Raw genomic sequence first — 24,701 nt, 5'->3', positions numbered from 1 at the left:
TTCGATCATTTTTCGATTATTTTCTGATCAAGACCAACTACAATTACATCAGACCGAAATCCAGAAGAAAACATGGCGGACATCGGTGGGCGATATGAGAGTTTGAGGGGAAGGTTATACATGTTTATTCCGAGTCACCTAAAGAAAAATCACAAGTCGAACGTCATGAAATGCAACTCACTAACACAAAATTTAAATAATTAAACACCAAAAGTAGCGTTATCGCATACTGTAAGTCTAAATATAATTTCAGAGGGGAAAATAACAAAGGGAGAATTATTGTATCTACGTCAGGTTGAAACAGACACGGAGTATAAAAATATTTCACATATGAAACTCCGGCCAGCAAATAAGATAAATATAGATGTCAACAAAGAACATTATTAACCTTGCATGAAATACTATGCAACACCATTAACCACAGCCCATTATGTAAAACACGCAAACAAATTTCTCCAACAAAATTTCAACCCTCCAAACTCCACCTGTATTGTTGAGTAGGTGCAAGCGATATTTGTATGATGCACTTGACCATCTAAAGAACTCATCACCTTAAAACTCACCAGAATTGATGGCACAATTGTATTTTATATAAAAAAAGAACATAATCCTCACGTTCACTCACGGGAATTGGGGTTAGGTTTAGTTTACGCACGATCATTGTAAAACGTTGAAAATTAATTACGTCATTCTTGCACCACTGTTTAAAATTAATTTAGTGTCTAAATCATAAATCTTGGTCATTATTTTCCGGATCTTTCCGGGACTGATTTAATTTTCTTTGTAGTGAGGTACGTTGGCTTATAGGGAAGTTTGAGCGGCACTCGAATTAGATCACCACCTTCTATGGGTATATAATATCTTCCCTAACAATACATTTGATTTCAAAAATGATAACATGATTAATGCACACAACATTATTAGGCCTATCATTCGGTTCGAAGTTTTCCTTACGGATGTTCTTAACCCAATTTTGCCTTAATACTAGGTCTTTTGGAAACGGGAACACTGAAGCTTGTGCCCTGACTCTTACTTACATCCAGGCACACAGCACACTTTAAACATATTGCATAGGTAACTAAAAATTTAAAAAAAATACTTTCGGAGAAGAACACGAGAATCAACATTAACCTAATCACCACCGATATTGTTGGAATAAGTAAGCTCTTTGAGAACAAACAGCTTCTTACGGCATTGATTTGAAAGAGGATCTATAATCTTCTTAAGACTATAAATAAATATAATGTACGATTACTAATGTTCAAATTTCCATGAATATTTGGTAACAACACGACTTACACAAATCAAAACAAACGCATGCTAGCACTCCAGCTGCCGCCATTATGGACAGTTTCGATAGGTCGGTTAAGGTCTGAGGTATTGTAGTTGGTCTTGTTCTAATTATCCATATGCAACTCCAATCGAATCAATGAGGCAATCGAATAGTGAATTTTTCCATTTGATTATTCATTTGGAACTACATTCGAATGAATGAGGCAATTCAATAGTGAATGTTTTGGAAATCATCGAATGAAAAGTGATGTTATTAAGACTCATTCACTCATTTAGTTTCAACATAAGAGTTTTGCATAAGAGTTCATCTACTCGGTTATTTCAATCGACTATCGATCCGACACACTTAACGGGAAAAATTTATTCATGACTCATCCGAATATTCTGTACGATACAACTGAATGATATTTGAAATTATTCGATTATTTATTCGATTATCTAAGTCGGATGGAGGTTATTCGATTATTAAAAGTATTCGATTATCCATCACTAGTCTATTGTTTCTTACTCCATTAATCGAAGGTTTGACCTGGCCCTCGGAGAAAGCTTTCCTTAATTCAAGTATACTGCCATGGGACTTGAAGGCTAAGCGACAACGATCCTGCCTTCTCATCGAGATGGCTGCGGTTCGAACCCCCGCCAAGGCATATGAGGTTTCTAAAACACAAATGAAATTCCTGAATAGTCCGTATCCCACATAAAACTCAATGTACCGTCTCTACGATAACGATATCAATATTTACGTAAAATTACGAGCTTACTTTTCGTTTGCTGACATTAAGGTTGTCGTTCATATTTTACTCCTTCAGCAAACAAAGGCACCCTTCATTCTCCAAATATGTACCACGCTTGATGTTACTTATCAAACATATCATTGGTTGCAACGACATTGGATCAGATATTAAGTAATATAGATTTACAATTCTTTTTGTCAGTAAAGAGCACATTCAATGGTATTATTCAGATACTATAGTGAAGCCTTGAGAATCAATGTTCGAATCTTGACATTGGCAGATACTGTAATACGTGTTTTTAACCCAATTCTCAACCCTACTCTCACCCGAGTAAAATGTTACGATGGTACATTTTACTTCTGGTTATGGAACATCGTTACTAATACTCAGACTTGCCTTTTTGCACTAATAGTCCAGGCAATAGGAGATTTTACCTGGAAAAATTAATGTTAGTTCTGGAAATTGGTTTACTTTATGTTTTTCGGGTCGCTGAATCTGAATTTTTAACTTCCCACCAAAAATTCCCACGCAACACCCCGCAGTTTTGAGAAACCCCTCAAATGTGTGGATTTAAAAACTTTTCTGTGCGTATTTTTGGGAAATAATACCTAGAAATATGTAAAGTAGACAACATTTGCAACGAAAAAGGTCCTGTGACATTTAGACGTAGGACGAACTGGGGTGGGGTGCGTGCACGTCTTAGAATATGCGCCTTGGCGCCGCGGGGCTGTGTGCGCTAAGTTACGCAGCTTCTGTTAACCATTCACGTCATTTACCAGAATCCATAGCTTCATAGGGCATGCGCCACACTCTCACACGCTCATCAGCTCGATACAACTGAAACCGGGATTCATCGGACCGTACCACACACCTCCTCTATTCAATGGTCCATTGCCGATGTTCGCGGGCCCATGTACGTCGTTGAGGTGTCAGCAAAGGGACACGAGTTGGTCGTCGGCTGGTGAAGCCTATGCGGTGCTGTTGCCTCCTTACAGTCCTGATAGAAGTGATTTCTGGACTCCCAACATTCAACTGGGCGGTGATCTGACTCAGCAGTAGCCCACCGAGCGCCCGGTATGGTTCTGCGCAGGCGACGTGATGTCCGTTCATTAACACCTGTGGTCTTCCCGATCGGCGGTTTACGCGGGTGGTAACATACTCTCTGCAATATTGAAGATCCATCCTCGACACTGTTGACCTAGGAAACCCGAATTCGGGTGTAATCTCCGCAATGCTATGACCCATACGCCATGCGCCGATGATCATCTAACGTTCAAAGTCGGTTAACTCGCGACGTGTTGCCATCTCCATGACACTGGTGTCTGAGACAGACAGGGATACGAAACACAAGCAACCATTCATAAAGGAACGAAATGGGTTGCAGTTTGTCTTTCCCTCCTTTTTTAATACAGGCCTGTACGCAGAACAGGTGGTTATTATTCACAAATTTGTAAGAGGAGCCACAGTTCAATCTGCAGAAGAACTACTGTTCAATGGTATGAAGACAGTCTTGGAAGTGGAGTAAAAAAAAATGAAATTAAGTCAAACAAAAATAATGGAATGCGATCAAATAAAGTCAGGCAATGCAGGAAATATCAGATACATATTGTTAATTGGGGAATAAGTAGAACAATCAAGGGTGGCAGAAGTAAGGACGGCATAAAATGTAGATTAACCCAAGCAAAAAAAGCTTAAAAAAAGAAACTTGTTCACTTCAAGCATAGATAAGTATATCATACGAGTGTTTCTGAAGACCTCTGTGTGATGGTAGCACTGTATGAAAGTGAAACGTGACCAATAACTGGCACTGAAAATTTAAGATAGTTAAAAGTAATGTCACAGAAGAATGTTGAAGCCTCAAGGCCGTACCCCGAGGGGCGTCATGGAGATTCAAACTCTTCGCCCCATATAGTTGAACTTGACGAATTTAAACAGCAGATACGTTTTTTTTTTTTAAATCAACCTCTTCAGTCAAAACTATTATGAAATCAAGTATTTGCGAAATAAAATAATTGAATTTGACTTACATCGTCTTAAAATGTTTCTCTCTCAATTTCCTGATACAAGGAAGGTTCGTACCGAATTGCGAGAAGGTGAATATTTGCACTCGAGTGAACTTCCCCGTAAGGGTAAGGGTGTCACGTTATTTAAGGAATACACGCCAACTAATAATAATGAGTGAATATCGAATCGCCATGGGCTTTTATGTTCAGAATGGTGGGAAGCAATCAAGATGGGGCCGATGACCTAGATGTTAGGCCCTTTTAAACAAGCATCGACATCATCATCAATCAAGATGGCAGCCAATGTTGCCGCAGTTCGCTTCTTACCGGGCAGGTCCCAGGACAACACCCTCTTTTGGCGTTGCCACAGAGAGCATAAAACACTTGCCAATGTCCTGGGTGCTTGTCCGTTCGAAGATGCGTTAAGAAATAGTCATCCCCACAAGATTTGACACATGATGGCCGGCGCCCTCAAAGAACGAGGCTAGACGAGGAAGTGTCTGGATAGGCGGTAAATGGAAGCACCATTCGTCACATGGTTAATAATGGTGGAAGACCGAGAAACAGTTCCTAAATTCTTATCCTAGTTTTTTATTCCGTTATGAATTAATTTTGAGAAGTCATTATTTGTACAGTCAATAGTATCGTGTGTTGCGTACTCTGTTAACTTGCTTCTTCGTTCCTTTCTCTACTTTATGTGAAAGATTTTATCATATTCCTTACTGATATGATTTATTAGTAACTTTTGTAATCTCTTAAGCAGTGATGATACGTTGTATATTGTAAAATGAAGTAGACTATACTGTCCTAGTGGCAACCCTATAACTAGGAAAGTTATAAAATAAATAATAAACACATTTGCTGAAAAAATAAATAAAACATTTTAATTTGGCGTGATACATGATTTTTTGTTTTTGATGTTTTTTAATATCTTTTTTACCATCGCTCAATTATTTACACCCCAGGCCAAGTTAGTCGTTTCTAAAAATGTTTTGCTTGGCCCTCGAGTGTCATCTAAGTGCGGAAAGTGGAAAACATAAGGCCTATTTCGGAATGTATTCCCGAGAACCTATAACCTGAGGAAAACCATGTAGTACAGATGCAGGGGCATAGAAATTTGAGGAAAATTCCAACATATATGGGGTACCTTTTTCTTAGCATAGGCCCTTTACTCATTTGAGTTCTTTCTGTTTTCCGCATGTAAAAGGCCTTTTTTATAGTAAATAAATGGAGAAATGAAGTAAACTCACTGTCTAAAATTGTATTCGGTTATCGCTAGTTTCACCATAGCATCGTTTCGACGCCAGTTAACATGTTACCGTAACAAATTCGCTATGATGTCACGGTAATTATTGTTAGTGGTAATAGTTTGATCGTGATCTCGCGAGCTACTTATTCCAATATTACAACACACACAAGCCACAAGTTTTATGTAAATGTATTATAAAATATTAAAATTACAATAATTAACGTTAGCCTAATACATATTCATTTGAGTTAAATGTTGTAGTGTATTGGAGTGTGGGGATGAATTGACGTTAAACAATTAACCTATATGCAGCAATATACTTACGTCAGTAGACGTAATGGTTAAATCTGCTGCATGATAATACTTATACATTTATTTGTGTACGTCTATGGAGCCAAGCTCTGCATTCAAGAGATGAGTAGGTTCGAGCCCCCACCGTCGGCTGTCCTGAGAATGATTTTCTGAAGTTTCCCACGTTCACTTCCAGGAAAATGCCAGAACGGTTCCTATGCATACGCCACAGCCGGTTCCTTCCACCTCCTTACCCAATTTCACTCACCATCTTCATTAGCTTCTTAGCTGAGTTTGGTGTCAGGAAGGGCATCCGGCCGTAGAACATGCCGTATAATTTAATCTCACCTCGTCCCCGACCCCGTATCAGGATACGGGATAAGTGGTAGACATATATGTGTAATATAAAGAATGACTCTTGCCTGAATGATCAGCGTCGAGGCCTTCGATTCAGAAGGTCCTGTGTTGGATTCCAGGCCGGGTAAGGTATTTTAATTCCGTCTGGTCAATTCCTCTAACTCGGGAACTGGGTCTTTGTGTTTGACACAACACACTCCTCATCATATACAGGCAATACACTACCAATTACCACAGAAACATGCAATAGTATGCAGTATATCCCTCCACATAGAGTTGCGTCAGGAACGGGATTCGACCGTTAAGTAGGGCCAAGTCCATATATGCTACACAGTTTGCACCGGTAACCCCGCCAAGAAAAACGGACAGAAGAAGAAGAAATAAAACATGACAATTTTTCACATTTAAATAACCAATTTTTAACGAACATACAGAAATATTTTCACTATCAAGCCGCTACAAGAATTTTTAAAAATGTATCAAACCTGTAGGAATGATAATGATTTTTCTTTTCTCCTTTTTTAAACAAATCACAGAACCTTTTTGTGTCGCGCTGCTTCTATCTAAAAACTGAAAACAATTTTAGTCGATAAAAACTATTTAACAACTAAAAATTTAGCGTTTTGATTTGCTCCTATAGTTTTATTTTTTTGCAAGCCTTTCCTCCGGAAAAAATTGTAATCCCTCCTGATGAAAAAATGCCGGACTCGGCCCTGATTGAAGGTAAGATGGCTAGATCGGATCATAAACGAAGAGAGACTGGATCAGGTTGTTTACAGGAGAATATATGACCAAAAGAAGAGATAGATTGATATGACACATTTAGAAACACCCAACGCTTGTTCAGTTGATTTTGGAAGGAATTGTAGGGGTTACAAAGGGGAGATGGAGACCAAGATATGAATACGGCAAACATATTAGACAAGATTTAGGACGTAGTAGTTATGTATAATTAGCAAAGATACGGTGAAATGAGGACCTGCACCAAATTAGTCGTTCGACTAATGACCCAAACTAAAAGTAGAGAGAAAGGATGGATTCGTAAGTTAAAATGGGCCGGACTGAGAGGCTGAGACCGTTAGAGTGCAGGCCTTCTTAGCCCAAGTTGTCAGGTTGGATCCCGGTTCGGTCCGGTGGTGTTTGGAGGTGCTCAAATACGCCAGCCTCGTGTCGGTAGATTTACCGGCACGTAAAGGAACTTTCATGCGACAGAATTTCCAGCATCTCTCCGTCTTCGAAAACCGTAAAAGTAAGGGTGACGTAACATCAACAACTTCATTAATAATTTTAAAAACAGTGGCCGCAAATAGATCTGCTTCCAAAATGTTTTCATACAAGTTTGTGAGTATTCACTCCTGTTTCCACTTCCCCCACTTGCGAAACAATCGCCCGTAATATAAGTTATAGATCGGTAAACGAATTCTGAAAATAGGAACATGTTTCAGACAAGACGTATCAAACTGCTCTAGGAGGGTAGAATGCAAAATGTGAATTGTGTGCCCACAGGCTAGTGCACGCGGACTAAAAATAGTCGGTGCTCATATATTCACGGCAAGTCTTGCAATAGCTTAGCTGCCAAGCAAAAACTGGGCCAACACACACACACAACCGACACCGACAGATGTTCACGTCAAAACGGATGAATCACAGCCCACTACAAGCACCTTTACTTCTACATAGAACCTAGTAATACGACAACACAAACATAAGAATAATCAATTGAGTTTATTAAACTGAAGGTTAAGGATGGTTTCGTTCCGCGAGTTAAAATGGGCCGAACTGAGCGGCTGAGACTGGCCTTCTTAGCCCAAGTTGCCAGGTTCGATCCCGGTTCGGTGCGGTGAAGTACAGTAGCTACATCGGACAAAGCAGATATTTAATACATTTTTCCGAATATGAAACTGACCCGTTTGAACCTATAGAACAAACCATTCAAATTCTCATGCTGCCCGTTAAGTCTCGCCGCTCTAATTAAAGCATCAATGATCAAGACTTCACTTGGAGTACGTTGGTGAGCCCCTCCTCCACCACGTCCACCTTGCTTTAAGTACTGGCCACACCTAATGTTTATTAACTACCGGTACATGATTCGACATACTGACATGTACCATGATAGAATACCTACTACCGTAGGTCAAATTTTAAGATGATGATTCATATTTCACTCTGATCGTTTAACACCCAGACCTAGTGTTAAAGATACAGTTCTATTAACACTTTTATTTTCCTACAGTAGTGATTTAACATCGCACTATCACATATCATGTTTTCAGCGATGCAAGGATGGGACAGGGCTAGAATTAGACTTAATTAGAACGGTAACGTAATACGTCAGAAAGAATGACCAACAAATGGTAAATACTGGAGGGTGGTCAGGGATTTACATGAAACTATGGAGAGAATATGTGGGAAACTGGGAGTGAGATTTGTAGATCCTAATGGGAGGGTGTTCAGATGACCTTCACTTGAACCACATGGGTGTGTATAAGTTAGGAGGTTCGTTTAAAAAGGTTAAAGGAAGGTACGTTCAGGGAAACGGGGTGGACTACGAAGCGGTGATGAGAGTACAGCCACTCCCATAAATATTCGGCCACTAATAAAATCCGCGAAAAAGTTATGACAGTAACGCGACCATGAGCAGAATGTGAAACCAAATGTGTCTAAGTAATGGAACTGCATGTGGTTGCTTATGGCGAAGAGGAATCACGGAGCATTGATGTACAGTATGCTGTAAAAGAAGGGACATGGCGCACATGGGTGAAATGACACGCCTCAAATATATTCGGTCACCCGGAAAGGGCGGGATTGCCGTTGTGTTCATTGACAGAGACAGGGCAGAAAGTGTTGCAAAACCGTCAGTTCAGTAGTGTGGTGCCGCAAGGCACGGCGGCCGTACCGAAGTAATTTGCTGCAGTGTTGCGGACTGGTATCAAATGGGGAGCAAAAGACAGCACAATACCACGTTTGAAGAACGCCAGCTCGTGATATTCCATCATGCTCGAGGTAAATCGCATAGAAAGATATCGCAAATGCTCAACATAAGCAGAATAATAGTTGGAGATATAATCAGACGATTCAAAACTGAAGAAAGAATTGATTCAATTCCCCAGACAAGCAGACCAAGAAGGCTGACAGAATGAAAGGAGCGGTTTGTGCTTCGGTATGTGAAACGAAATCCGAAAATTGGTGCTCTGAAACTGGCAGCAGCTGTTTTAGAGGAGTGTGGAAAGAAAATGGGTACTGAAACCGTGCGAAGAGCACTGCGAAGGAATGAGTTCTTTGGAAGAAGAGCTAGGAGGAAACCATACATCAGCGCCGTAAATAAGTAGAAGTGGCTCGAGTTCGCAAAAACCTACGTAAGCAAACCCAGTGCTTGGTGGGAGGATGTGTTATTTGTTGATGAGTCAAAGTTCAACGTCTTCGCGTCCGATGTAAAGCAATTGGTGTGGCCGAATCGTCACGAGGAACTGAAAACAAGCAGTTTACAAGCATGGATAAAACATGGTGAAGGAAGTGCAATAGTGTGGGGATGTGTTGCATCGAACGGGGTTGGTGCACTGAGTTTCAGTGAACATATTTTGACAAAAGAAGGCTATTTGGCTATCCTCAAAAACAATTTGCGGAACAACTTCGTATACAGCGTACTTTCAAGTTCTACCAAGATAACGACCCCAAGCACAAGTCGTAACTTGTCAGGGAGTGGCTGCTGTACAACTGCCCGAAAGTTTTGGAGACTCCATCACAGTCACCCGACCGGAACCCCTCTGAGATTGTGTGAAGTCGAATGAAGACAGCTCTACAATTGCGACTGCCAAGTTCCGTCATAGTCTTGAAGAGGAGACTGCTACATGAATGGGCGGCATTAAGCCCCGATTATATCAAGAAAGTTATCGCCAGTATGCCGAATCGACTGGAAGAGGTCATAAAACATCAAGGTGAACCTACAAGGTACTGAATGTGTAACAGGGTTGTGAATTATGCGAGTGTATGTTGCTTTTTGTATAGTGACCGAATATTTTTGAGGCGGCACTGAAATTATTGATTTTATTTAATGTACGAGAGATGGCGTACTAATGACTGCCAGGAGAGTTTAACTTACGTCACAATATTTGTAGAACGTGTTATTATGTTTTCCTACATGTTTCATTTCATTATACATTATCATTATAGTGTAGTGAGGACATCTGCCCTTTCGCTCTGCTATTCCGCAGCTGAATACGCATGCCCGGTGTGGTACAAATCTTGCCATACCAAAGCAGTTGAAGTAGCACTCAACGAAACCTGCCGCATTATTACTGGATGTTTGAGACCTACACCTTTGGAAAAAGTGTATTCCCTTGGAGGGATAGCACCTCCCGATATTCGCCGTGAAGTGGCAGCCAAGAAAGAAAAGAGAAAGGTGTTGTTGACATCGGAAGCCCACCCTTTGTTTGGATATGAGCCACCACGCCAGCGGCTTAAGTCTAGGAAAAGCTCCTTGAGAGTAACCGAAACACTTGCAGGAACAGCGCAGCAAGCAAGAATTCAAGAATGGCGCGTCAGGAGTCAACATACGAGGATCAGTCAATGGATGACCCCAAAAGAGGAACTCCCTCCTGGCCATGTCACAGATTGGGTGAATTGGAGAGCACTGAACAGACTGCGCTCTGGTGTTACGCGGTGCAGGGTAAACCAGAAGAAATGGGGTTTCGAAGTGGACAGTACCTTGTGTGTATGTGGAGAAGAGCAGACCACAGCCCATTTGCTGCAATGCAGTTCATGCACAACAGAAGACCTGGTTAAAGCGAAGCCAAATGCACTTGATGTTGCAAGGTTTTGGGCTCACATAGTTTAATGTGGCTCTTCGCCATTGGAGTATTTATATTATGTTTTATGTTTTTCCTTATCTTTAATTTTAAACTTATGTATGCTTCTGACACGATATAAATAAATAAATTATAGTGTAAGAATAATTACCCAACAAGAGTGTGTAAAAAATCAGAGTGACCGAATATTTATGGGAGTATCTGTATAGGTACCAGGATGACATAAAGTTGTTAGTGTTAAATTGTAAAAGTATTTGAAGGAGAGGAATAGGATTTTAATAGATAAATATTTACCAGGTAGTGTAATAGGAGTTAAATCACGTCTAAGAAGTGATATTATGGATGTAGGTTTTTTTTTAACGAGTGTTTATCTTAGAGACAGCATAGAGCCGGGCAGAGTGGCTTAGACTGTTGAGGCACTGGCCTTCTGACACCTGGCTCAGTGCGGGGGTATTTGAAGATGCTCAAATACTTAAGCCTCGTGTCAGCAGATTTACTGGCACGTAAAAGAACTCCTGCGGGACTAAATTCCGACACCTTGGCCAATAACATTAATTATTAATTAGACAGAATAGATTCGATAGAAGGGAGAATATTGATAATTGGACATGGGAGGGGTGATGCTAATGCAGAATTATTTCATAATTACTCAGAAAAGAATGTGATTGTAGCAAGTGCTCTCAATTTACCGAATGTTATCCAGAATGGTAATATGATGTCAGAAAGAATGACCAACAAATGATAAATAAGTTAATCTCTTCATTTGGATATTTAGGAGGTATTTAGGAGTTATAGTCCATATATATAAAATAAGAGCTTTGTCTATACATTGCTCAGAATTTGAAAATAATGTTATTTCTGTATCGGTCACGTCCATAGTAACAAGGAAATGTACTTTTTACTTTTCCGTAATTTCTGTCTGCCTGTCCAAAGTTATATAAAATTAAATTTCCGATTAATTATGTCTTGTACATTTTTACAGTACCGGCTCTGATAACACAGATATTAATAAATTTGTATTTTTGTTGTTAAGTCCATATCAACGCCGAGCCACGAGAAAATGGGTAAACAGAATTTAATGAAAATCGGTATATAGAGTCGGGGAATAAGAAATTACAGTCTAGGCTATAAATAATTGTATTCGTCCTACATGAAATGGTAGTTTAGGGGAAGACGGCTAAAATGCAATTTTATGTTATTGGTGCTATCGAAAAGTACTACATAACAAAAGTTATAGAGGATACAATTTCCGATCATTTATGTTTTATTCAGTTTTACTGTACACTATGATAAGAGTGGTATTTCAGAGTCGGAAGAAAAATAAATGTGAAGGCCTACAATATCGAAAGCGCATAACACTGATCAACAATAACATTACATTGACTATTGTTTGTTGTGATGTTCTTTGTCTCTTATGGTGCCACCCGTCTCCGAAAGATGGGATTAATACTGCGTACCGAGTATAATAGCAAATACGATAATAGCCTGATTGAATATTGGCAGGAAATAGCTGGGGGAGTTATAAAAATGTCTTCTTTAGCACGCCATTCCTCTGATTCATACATTTTCTGATACTGCAGGTACCGTACGTAACATTACTGGATCATCATAGTATTCCAGCTATTCGATCCCTACTCTGACGTGCTGTTTCGAATGAGCTGTATGCACACTTAAGGCAGAGGCCACTTAGTAGTAGTAGTAGTAGTAGTAGTAGTAGTAGTAGTAGTAGTAGTAGTAGTAGTAGTAGTAGTAGTAGTAGTAGTAGTAGTAGTAGTAGTAGTATGGCCTGGTCTAGAATTACAATTTAAACCTATTCCAAATTATAGCACCACAATTCACTAAATAACTCAAAAGTCAACCCTGAAAAGAGCCGTTTCTTAAGAAAAACTTCTTCCTCTTCACTTTTATTAAATTCTACATTCATTTTATTCCAAATTAGCAGTGAAGAGGGGGTTTCTCCTCTGGCTTAGAGGAAAAAAGTGCCTCCAAATCAGATAGATTTTCCGCCGCCAGTGTAGTGAATGGTGATTTTCGACTCATCAGGTACTCCCAGGAAACAGATTAGTAAAGGCATAGTTTTTGCCCTGCGACTGTCCACTGTTCGACACCCCACCCCCGAAAAAAGACGAGTGTTCACGGATCACGGCTGTCTGCGGCTTGGTCATTACAGCTCTGGAACTTTGGACTGTTAGATCGGCAGCATAGTACTGTTCGTTAAAAGGGAGAAAAAGTGTGGTCTTTCATTTGATAGAGTATTTCATACGAAAGCATTGCTTTTAATCCCGCCATTCCTACTGACGTCATTGTAATGACCTATGTTCATTTCAGTTGGGGAAACCACTAAGAGAGTCTTTCTGAGGATGTAAAAAGGCTGGTGGAGAGTGAGTGTCTGCCATTATAATGAAAACTCCGCAACCTGATTGTGACTGATGGTAGGCAAGCGGGCATGCCATTGCAATGAAAATTCTTTGACCCAGTCTTCATATGAGAAAAGATGTTTGGTGACTTCCCCGTGACGTTTCTAGGGTAATGTTAAGAGCTATGCAGTTTAATACAATCTTGCTCACAACGTGTACACTACGTAACCTAGAATTCTGTATACAATGTAGAATTCCATAGCAAAGCACGGGTACATCAGCTAGTAAGGATATATAGGAGAAGATGTATAAATCACTGGTAAGACTCAAATTAGAGTATGGTTTCAAGGTATGGGATCCTCATCCAGATTACTTGGTTCAAGAACTGGAAAAGATCCTAATGAAAGCAGAATGGTTTGTTCTGGGAGATTACCAACAAAAGAGTAGTGTTATGAAAATGTTACAACCTTTGAGCTGGGAAGACTTGGGAGTAAGGTGATGAGCTGAAATTGGAATGTAGGGAGATATTCAATAAATTTCCAACATTTTGACATCACTAGGTAAAAGACTAGGTAAACACTTGACATCTGCCACCTGGATGACAGCCCTAAATGCAAATCACTGATGATTGATTGTAATGGCCATGGCCTTAATTAAGTGTGCAATTAGATTTGTCTGGTGTGAAAATGAGAAACTACTGGAAACCATTTTCAGGGCTGACAACTGTGAGATTAAAACCCACCAACTATGCAGCCCAAACTGTGTAGCCAACTTGCTTTATCTGCACCCTGCATTATACATACCATATGTTTTGAACCATAAGACTTACCTTGATTCAGGAGGCATCGTGGACGTCTGGAAAGCCATCTGGTGATGAATGAACGTACCATTTCAACTTCTGTTATAACGTCTAAATTTCAAAAAGTCATTTTTTAAGAAGCCTTTCTCGTGGACAGTTGAGATTTTCTTCTGATGATGCAGAACCCAGTTCTCTGCGAAACGTAAATAATTTTACCTTATTTTCTTGACATGGCATAAGCCCAAAAGCCTATGCAGTGTCATGTCTATAAGTACAGGCCATGAAAGCATCAATGGCAATAATAATAATAATAATAATAATAATAATAATAATAATAATAATAATAATAATAATAACAATAACAACAACAATAACAATAATAATAATAATAATAATAATAATAATAATAATAATAATAATAATAATAATAATAATTTTATGAAAATTTTTTGGCCCAGTTTGTATAGGTGGAATATGGAGAAAAAATCATCCCAGGAGATATATTGTCATTTTGAAAAAATTTCTCACACTTTTCGGAAAAGTTGATTGAAATTTTATGGACACATTATCAGAATGAACACTAACAGGCTAACTAAAAGAATTCTCAACCTGGCCCTTTCATTAAAAACCAAGAACAGCTGGCTTCATGAAACTGAAACAGATCTCCAGGAAATCAACATCTCAGAAGACATTGTACAGGACAGATGTAAATTCAGAACCAAAATCGACAATCACCACTTTGAAGACAAACCCAACACCAGAGCTACTATAACCTGGACAGAAGAACGAAGGAAGAAGCTCAGCGAGAGGATGAAGAGATTTTGGGAGGAAAAGAAGGCCAACACATCAGCTAAGCAAGTTCAACCGTGTTCCTGAGTAGGGCATAACGATGTAAAAAAAAAATAATAATAATAATAATACCCACATTAGCCCCACCTGCCATTTGAGCCATGAGCTGCTACTGCCTCCAACTAATTATTGTCAAAAGTAAGGAGGGTATATTTTTATTTTGTCCAAGAAAAGCAAGTTAGATAATGATTTGTATTAACAATTTTAAAAATGTAATAGTTAAATTTTTAACTTTCTTTTCTTTAGAATTCTTTCATTGTTTTCATACTTTAACTTAATATTTTTCTTTGGAGTGTTTCAAGGTGCTGATTATCACCAATCATCATAATAACCACTACACTACTTATACAAAATTTTCTGCCCATTCCACCAATAACAGCTTACCACACATATGAAAATCCATACATAACATGGACCATCATTGCTGGATACATGTTATAAATTTCATCAGAGATATTTAAAAATATGTCTTTAGTAAAAGAATGAGAAATCAATTTACATTATCATTCAGATATACGGTATTTGCCAAGCTACAGAAGTAACTCGTCAAAAAATTAAAAGCTACATCTGTGGCTTCCTAATCAAAATAAATCAACAAAATTCTCTTCAAATCAGTTTGTATCATTACTGTATATACTCTATCACTTTCATTCTTTCATTTATCTACCATTACTACTACTACCACTGGTTGGGACTATATGATTAAAGGACAACATTAAATTCAATGTAATGCATCTCCCTGCACTTGAGTGTCAAATGAATATCTGTTATATTCAAAACAGAGCAAAGAATAGCATGAGAATGCTTCTAGCTGTCTTCTGATGATCACACCTTTGATGTCACCGATGGTGTTGCATCCAAAGCAAAATCATTCTCTCTATTTATGAGTAAATGCTGATTGTTTCAACAAGTGAAAGAAAATATGTATTGATAACACTGTCAGCAGCCCTGAAGATAGTTTTCCATGGTTTCCCATTTGATTAAATTAAAGCCATGGCTGCTTTCTTTCCTATCTCATCATTGCCAATAGTGTAGAACAACATTAAAATCTTACCAAAATGTACATTGATGAACAATTAAATCCTAGAATGTATCATCGTAATCATCATGAAATGGAAATTGAGAATATTATTTTCTTAGGTGAATTTATACTTATATTCTGTTTTATAGAACTAAACTTATATTTTGTACTTATTCTTTTTGTTTGAATTTGTTTGTACAGCCTTATCGTACAACACCACTTGTACTTCCTGGAGCCAAGGTGAAAAAGGATTCACTACAAACAGAATCTTATTTACGTCATCATCCAAACCCTTCATTCCGGGCACCTCCACATGCTAACACAACAGCAGAAGTATTAATGAAACAAAAGGTGAGTCAAGGGGTCAAATCTATATATATAAAATAACTTGTCCTGACTGACTGACTGACTGACTGATTCATCATCGCCGAGCCAAAACTACTGGACATAAAGAAATGAAATTTTAGTTATACATTCATATTAAGATGTAGGTGCTCGCTAAGAGAGGATTTTTGGATATTCCGTCGTTAAAGGGGTGAAAAGGGGGCGGGGGGTGAAATTTTAAAATGAGTGTATCTATATCTCAAAACTTTAAAAGTTCACAGATGTAAAAATTGGTATTTAGAATCTTCTTTAAAAATAAGGAAACATGTATTTTTTGTTTTCGGAAAATCCCAATAGGAGGGGTGAAAAAGGGTGAAAAAGTTGTTGAATGCCTTTAATCAGGATACCGGTACTTATATCTCAGAAACTGAAGATATTACAGACCTGAAAAATTTGTACTTTTGTTCTTTTAAAAATAAAGAAACACATATTTTTTTGTTTTTGGAAAATCCAATTAATGAGAGGGTGAAAAGGGGGTGAATTTTTAAAACGAGTATACCTATATCTCAAAACTTTGAAAGTTTACAGATGTAAAAATTGGTATTTAGAATCTTCATTAAAAATAAAGAAACACGTATTTTTGTTTTCGGAAAATCCCAATAGGAGGGGTGAAAAGGAGTGAAAAAGTGTTTGAATGCCTTTAATGAGGATACTTATATCTCAGAAACTGAAGATATTACAGACCTGAAAATTGGTGTTAGAGATCTCCTTTAAAAATAAACAAACATATATTTTTTGTTTTTGGAAAATCCAATTATTGGGGGTGAAAAGGGGGTGAATTTTTAAAATGAGTGTGTCTATATCTCAAAACTTTTAAAGTTTATAGATGTAAAAATTAGTATTTAGAATCTCCTTTAAAAGTAAAGAAACACATATTTTTTTGTTTATGGAAAATCCCAATAGGAAGGGTGGAAAAGGGTGAAAAAGGGGTTAAATGCCTTTAATGAGGATACTTATATCTCAGAAACTGAAGATATTCTGGACCTGAAAATTGGTATTTGGGATCTCCTTTAAAAATAAAGAAACACATATTTTTTGTTTTTGGAAAATCCAATTAATGCGGGGGGGGTTGAAAAGACGGGTGAATTTTTAAAATGAGTGTATATAATGTCTCAAAACTTTTAAAGTGTACAGAGTGAAAATTGGTATTTAGAATCCCCTTCAAAAATAAAGAAACATAATTTTTTGTTTTTGGAAAATCCCAATAGGAGGGGTGAAAAGGGGTGAAAAGGGGTTGAATGCCTTAAATGAGGATACTTACATCTCAGAAACAGAAGATATTACAGGCCTGAAAATTAGTATTTGGGATCTCCTTTGAAAATAAAGAAACACGAATTTTTTGTTTTTGGAAAATCTACTTAATGGGGGTTAAACAGGAGTGACAAATTGGGGTGAATTTTTAGAAAGATGATATCTACAGTATATCTCAGAAACGTAAAATATTACAGACGTAAAAATTGATATTTGGAATCTCCTGTAAAGGTAAAGAAACAAAGGCGATTTGTTTTTGGAAACTCCACTTAAGGGGAACTAAAAAGGGGGTAAAATTTTAAAATGAGCATTTTTACAGTATATCACAAAAACTGAAAAATAGTATTTTTTATCTCTATTGAAAATAAAGAAACATGTATATTTTGTTTTCTGCAAAACCACTTGGGTAGAGGGGTAAAAGTGACTGAAAATGGGGTTGAATTTTTTAAAATTAGGATACTGATATCTCAAAAGCTGAAGATGTTACAGACGTAAAATTGGGTATTTAGAATTTCCTTTAAAAATAAAGGAATGCGTAATTTTTGTTTTCGGAAATCCACCTAAAGGGAGGAGGGAAATTGAAAAATTAGTTGAATTATTTGTATGAGGATACTATTATTTCAAAAACGAAAGATTTTGCAGACGTGAAAATTGGTATTTGGAATCTGCTTTAAAATTAAACAAACACATATTCTCGGGAAATCCAAAATTGAAAAATGAAAAATTGAAAAATTAATTGAATTAATTGTATGAGAATACTTACATCTAATAAAAAATAAAGTTGTTACAGACGTAAAAATTTACATTTGGATCTCCTTTAAAAACAAAGAAAAAAGCGTTTTTGGGCGAAATCATTTTGGGGGCAGGGGTGAAAAGGAGTTGAATTCCTTTTATGTGGACACATATCTCAAAAACTGAAGATGTTAGAGTCGTGATAACTGGTATTTAGAAGATCCTTTACTATTAAAGAGACAAGTATTTTTAGCGGGAAATTCACTTAAAGGGGGAGGGGCGGCTGAAAGGAAGTAAAAAAAGTGAATTCTTTTTATGGGGATACTTATATCTCAGAACTAAAGATAACAGACATGAACATTGGTATTTGGAATCTCCTTTAAACATAAGGATACACGCCTTCTTTTGGTGGTGGTGGTGGTGGTGGGGGGGGGGGGGGGTAAATCAACTTAACGGCAGTGGGGTGAAAAAGGAGTTGAGACCAATTGATTTTATTGATTTTACTGTTCATAATGTACTTATTCTGATCATAAACTGGTCATTTTTTATCTTTCCTGGGTTTATTTTCAAGAACCATTTTTCCTTTGGAGTACATAAAGTTAGATTACAGTAGATTCTCCTGGCATATAAATAAAAATTTTAGATTACAGTAGATTCTCCTGGCATACAAATAAAAATTTAAACACATTTGAAATGATATTGACCGTGCAATTGTTCACCTCTATAATAAGGTCAATAATTCACGGAAGTATATCATTCGTGTCGCCAGAAATCTCGCGCACTTGCCTACGTGCGACGATGGTGCTGATCACATTATCAGCAATGATAATGGCAGAGGATGTAATTTACCGCCAAGTAGTCGTCTTGCATCTTGCGTGGGTTCCAGACCATTAATTATTATTATTATTATTATTATTATTATTATTATTATTATTATTATTATTATTATTATTATTATTATTATTATTATTATTATTATTATTATTATTATTATTATTATAACCTAAATTCAACTAATATCACCCACCCTAATAATAATAATAATGTTCTGGACCGTCACCAAAATGCGCGGACCGCGCTGGAAACGGGTCCTGGCTGGGTAATGACTACGATTGCAATCCGGCCGCAGGTTGAGTAGCGCCAAGGCATCCAAGACAACACCATGCCGGATCTCCTCAAGGATTTGATCCATATTTAAAATGCTTACAGGAAAAGATGGCAAAGATTTAGGGACCCAACTGACCGGGTGGAATACCTGGACCTAGCCCGGGAAGTACAAATTCGATTGCTGGAAAGAAAGATTGAAAAATGGGAGGAACTTTGCCGTAATCTCTCAGAAAATGATTTAGATCATGAATTTCGGCGGATTATATATAAAACGTTAAGCATTCAATTATAAATTTCATTATAATACCATAGCGAAGCACGGGTATCTTGCTAGTGAGCTAATAAAGTTGTAATAGCACTCTTCGTCTCAGTATAATGGTTTTGTTGGTGATCTACAGTAGCATTGCAGGAAATAAGTGCAATTTGTTTTAATATCAGCTCAGTATAAAAGACATACCATATTTCACCACGTGAGTGAACAAAAGTTTTAAAACAAATTAAATCAATCTGATTTCTTAACTACTTTAACAACTGTAACACCTCTTAACAGAGATCAATGACACAACTTTTAAAAATGTTGATAATACTACAATCAAGATATTAACAATATTGTTAGGTCAATTTTTCTAAACTTTCATATGGTAAGTATTCTTAAATATGTATTTTATTCACAAATCAACAATTCTACGATATATTAACCACAACTTGAAGCAATTTTTGCAAAGAATCCTTTAAATATTTGCCATTATATTAGAAGAAAATAAGATTTTAATACCTCAATTCTAGTGAAGGTACTATATTAACAATGGAACTATTTCATAAGAAAGCTTCCCATATACATACACTATTAAATTAACTAAATAGATAAAATAGAGCAAAATTATCTTGACAGTAGTCATCACTTGTCAATGAATTTCAGCGAATGCTAAGTCTTCCCCTTCTGTCCTCATTTATTGGCAACAGATCACAATACACCACCTCCATATCAAGACATAGTCATTTTGAAGGAAAGAATGAATACAGGATTACAAGTTTTACTGAATGGCTCAGATGAAAGAGTGCAGGTTTCCGAGACTGAAATGGTGGGTTTGATTCCGGCGTGGTCTAGTGGTATTCAAAGGTACTCAAATATGCTAACCTCATGACAGTAGATTTACTGTCACATACAACACTTCTGTAGGACAATATTTCTGACACCCTGCCATCTCTGAAAGTCATAGGTGTAGTTACAGGGGTCTAAAACAAATAATATAATTAATATAGAATAATACGAATATAATTTTCAAGAATAGCAACAAATATTCGGAAATGATTACCGTATGCTAGTTTGAATCTTTGTACTGTAACAACAATCCTGCTCATTTAAAATAATACTGGTGATGAAATATTATCATAAGACAGTGGATATAAGCAGCATTATTAAATTTAATTTGGCTAAATAATTGTTCAATATAATCCAACATTGATATCATTAATCAATATTTACAATAATACATTACAGTATTATTATTTTATATCATACTCTCCAGCCCCTTGGTTAGACGGTGAATTGAAAACTTCTGTATCAAGAGGATCCTGGGTTCAATTCCTGGTTGAGTCAGGGATTTGATTTTTTGTAATATCTGAAGCCTTTTCTTTTCAGTTTCATCTCAGTTAATTTATAACTGTTAGGCTCTTCAGTCTGAAAAAGAATCAACTTAATTAATTAAGGTGTAATACTGTTACCATATGTTTTCTCTTTTAGGTAGTTTAAAAATTGATTTACTCGAACTTAGTTTTGACAGACTGAAGAGCCTAACAGTTATAGAAATTAAAAAGTAAGAGATTTTAGTCATATCAGGTTAATTTCTCTGGCTCGGGTTCATATCTATACACAAATAACACACCATACAGAATCCTCCATATAAGGTTACTATGAGGAAGGGCATCCAACCAAGAAACTAGACTGTCACACATGTGTCAGAAGAGAAAAAAAAAGAAATTTTATGTCTTACTAGCTACAATTACAGTTTTTTAAGTTGGAAATTTTTGTTCTGTAGTTGTTATTTCATGGTCCACAAATCTGTCAACATGAGGCTGGCATATTTAAGTACCTTCAGTACCACCATACTGAGCCAGTTGTGGGTTCAATTTCAACCGTTTTTCATTTGGCAATTTTTTCTGTCATGTACTACAGTATATGTACTTGACACAACCTAATAAGCTGGAAGTATTTCAAGTTCAATGCTATTGTGAAAACTAAATATTCAATTCTGATGGCCCTCAGCAGCGACAAATTTAGTCTACAGTTGTTCTGTCCGAACTGGGGATTTTAGTAGTGTCTGGTTAATTCCTCTCGCTTGAGGACTGGGTATTTGTATTCTGTACTCAGCATCTCTTCAGCATGTGCTAATGTGCATGTGCTGATTATATTAGACATGTTAACAAAATTACTAACCGGTTAGATACACAGACGTTTGAGTTTTCACTGAGACTCAACTAGTAAGATTCCAGCAAGATACGAGGACGGTTTGAAAAGTTCTCGGAATCACCGCTAGATGTCAGTGCTAGAGCAACGAGGTTCCTTTGTGAGTGAACACGTGGTGCGTCAGTGCTCTAGCTGTAGGAGTGTGGTAGTGACGACTCTTTGTTGTTGTTCCCGCATAGTGATTTGTGACAATGGAAAACACTGAGATTCTAGAAGTGATTAAATACTTTGTAAAGAAAGGTATGAAAGCATAGGAAATTCATGCCGACTTTCAGAACACACTGGGGGACTCTGCTCCTTCATTTTCAACTGTTGCCAAGTGGACCAGCGAGTTTAAATTTGGTCGGGAGAGCTTGGATAATGATCCACGTAGTGGACGGCCAAAAGTTGTTACGACCCCAGAATTTATCGCAAAAGTGCATAAAATGGTCATGGTGGATCGTCGACTGAAAGTGCGGGAGATTGCTGAAGCTGTAGGGATGTCTTCTGAATGGGTATATTATATTTTAACCAAAGAATTGGGTATGAAAAAATTATCTGCAAGATGGGTGCCGCGGCTCTTGACATTGGACAATAAACACACCAGATTGGAAATGTCCGAACAAAGTCTGGCCCGTTTTCAGTGCAACCAGAAAGATTTTTTTGCACCGGTTTGTGACTACAGATGAAACTTGGGTCCACTACTATACCCCAGAGACAAAACAGCAGTCAAAGCAGTGGAAACATGCTGATTCACCACCACCAAAGAAAGCAAAGGCAGTGCGTTCGGCCGGAAAGGTCATGGCCTCAGTTTTCTGGGATGCAAAAGGCATTCTGCTGATAGATTATCTTCCTACTGGTGAAACAATTACAGGGCAATACTATGCAAACCTCCTAGACCAACTACAGGAAAAGATACGCGAAACAAGGCCTGGTTTGGCAAGGAAAAAGGTCATCTTTCATCAGGACAATGCTCCGCTGCACACAAGTGTTATTGCCATGACAAAACTTCATGAACTGAGGTATGAATTGTTGCCACATCCACCTTATCCACCTGATTTGGCACCATCAGACTTTCATCTATTCCCCAAGCTGAAAATTTTCCTTGGTGGACGGAGATTTTCTACAAGGGAAGAACTGACAGCCGAATTAGAGAGGTATTTTGCAGGCCTGGAGGAATCTCATTTTCGAGATGGAATCAAGGCATTGGAACATCGCTGGGCCAAATGCATTAGTCTACAGGGAGACTATGTTGAAAAATAAAAGCAGTTCCACCAAGGAAAGATACTTAATTCTAGTACATTCCGAGAACTTTTCAAACCACCTACGTATAGCAGTCAAAGGGACTGAATTGCTATTGACCTATCCAAGGCTTTTTGATAGGATAGATCATGGGAGTCTACTGATAAAAATTAAGGGCAGTTGGACTAGACAAAAAAATGATTGAATGGGTGGCTAAATTTCTAGAAAATAGAATGAGAATTAGACTAGGTGAAGCATTGCCTGATCATGTAAAGATTAGTGTTATAAGATCTTTATATTTCCTTATATTTATAAATGATATTAGTTAAGAGCTGGAATCAAAGATGAAGCTTTTTGCAGATGATGTTGTACTGTACAGAGTAATAAATAAGTTACAAGATAGTGAGTGACTGCAAAAAGACCTCAACAATGTTGTAAGATGGACAACAGACAATGATATTGTGGTAAAAATGGACTGAAAAGTCAGTTTGTGAGTTTCACCAAAAGGAAAAATCCTCTCAGATTTCATTAGAGTGTTGAGGGGGTAAAAATACCTCACAGGCATCACTGTAAATACTTAGGTGTTATGTGAGGAAAGATCTTCATTGGGGTACTCACAGAAACAGGATTGTAAATAAAGGTTATAGATCTCTTCATATGGTTATGAGTTATGAGGGTATTTAGGGGTTGCAGTAAGGATGTAAAGGAGAGGGCATATAAGTCTCTGGTAAGACCCCAACTAGACTATGGTTCCAGGCATGGGACCCTCACCAGGATTACTTGATTCGAGAATTGGAAAAACTCCAGAGAAAAGCAGCACAATTTGTTCTGGGTGATTACTGACAAACGAGTAGTGTTATGAAAATTTTGCAAACTTTGGGCTCAGAAGACTTGAGAGTAAGGAGACAACTAAGTGGTATATTCTGACCTGTCAGTAGAGAGATCGGGTGGAATGACATTAGAAGGCGAATAAGGTTGAGTGGTGTTTTTTAAAAGTAGGAAAGATCATAATATGAAGATAAAGTTTGAATCCAAGAGGACAAATTGAGGCAAATATTCATTAATAGGAAGAGGAGTTAAGAATTGTAATAATTTACCAAGGGATATTTGATAAATTTTCAACTTCCTTGAAATAATCCAAGAAAATTCTAGGTAAACAACTGATTAGGGAATATGCTACCTGGGTCACTGCCCTAAATGCAGATCAGCAGTGATTGATTGATTGAGTGACACTGATTACTAAGTTAACTAAGTTAAAAGTCTGTTTCAAACACCAATAATACTTTGAGAAATGTTTTTAATTTACTAGATACTTCAGTTATACTGGTAAATGCACTTTTTTGTAGCTGAAATACCAGACATGAGAACGAAAATGACCTAAGCCACAGTAGCTCAGTGGTTAAGCATCGGATGCATAATATGAAGGCTATGTGTTTGGTTTCTCCCAGTATCTTTTTCACCATTGTTTGGTCTCTACTTGATATCTCTTTGGCAAGTACTATAATTATGTACTTGACATGATCTAACAAGTGGAAAGTCTCTTTCAAGAACAATGCACTTATGAAAGCTAAATTTTTAATTCAAATATCCTACAGCAGACAACTAGTGCATGGTACGGTTGTGCTAGTCATTTTTCAAGACCTGTAGCTCAGACCCCCAGACTAGAAAGTCATGAATAACGGCCGAGAGGATTCGTCATGCTGACACCTCATAATCTGCATGCCTTCGCGCTGAGCAGAGGTCGTTAGATAGGCCATGGTCCTTCAGAGCTGTTGTGCCAA

The 24,701-nt window shown here is 37.5% G+C and overlaps 1 protein-coding gene across 3 annotated transcripts in view; it reads left to right on the top strand.

Annotated features, from left to right (window-relative positions):
* Zasp66 (PDZ_signaling and DUF4749 domain-containing protein Zasp66) overlaps positions 1–24,701 on the top strand; it is a 220,639-nt gene that overhangs the window by 161,850 nt on the left and 34,088 nt on the right. For all 3 annotated transcript variants that reach the window (XM_067135135.2, XM_067135134.2, XM_067135136.2), the window contains exon 5: positions 15,960–16,109. In XM_067135135.2, coding sequence (XP_066991236.1) covers positions 15,960–16,109 — 150 coding nt within the window. The remainder of the gene's footprint in view (positions 1–15,959; positions 16,110–24,701) is intronic.

The sequence above is a fragment of the Anabrus simplex genome, chromosome 1 (assembly GCF_040414725.1).
Source record: "Anabrus simplex isolate iqAnaSimp1 chromosome 1, ASM4041472v1, whole genome shotgun sequence".
NCBI lineage: Eukaryota > Metazoa > Arthropoda > Insecta > Orthoptera > Tettigoniidae > Anabrus > Anabrus simplex.
Note: the sequence above shows the minus strand (reverse complement) of the source record. Positions and strands in the feature narration are given on the sequence as shown.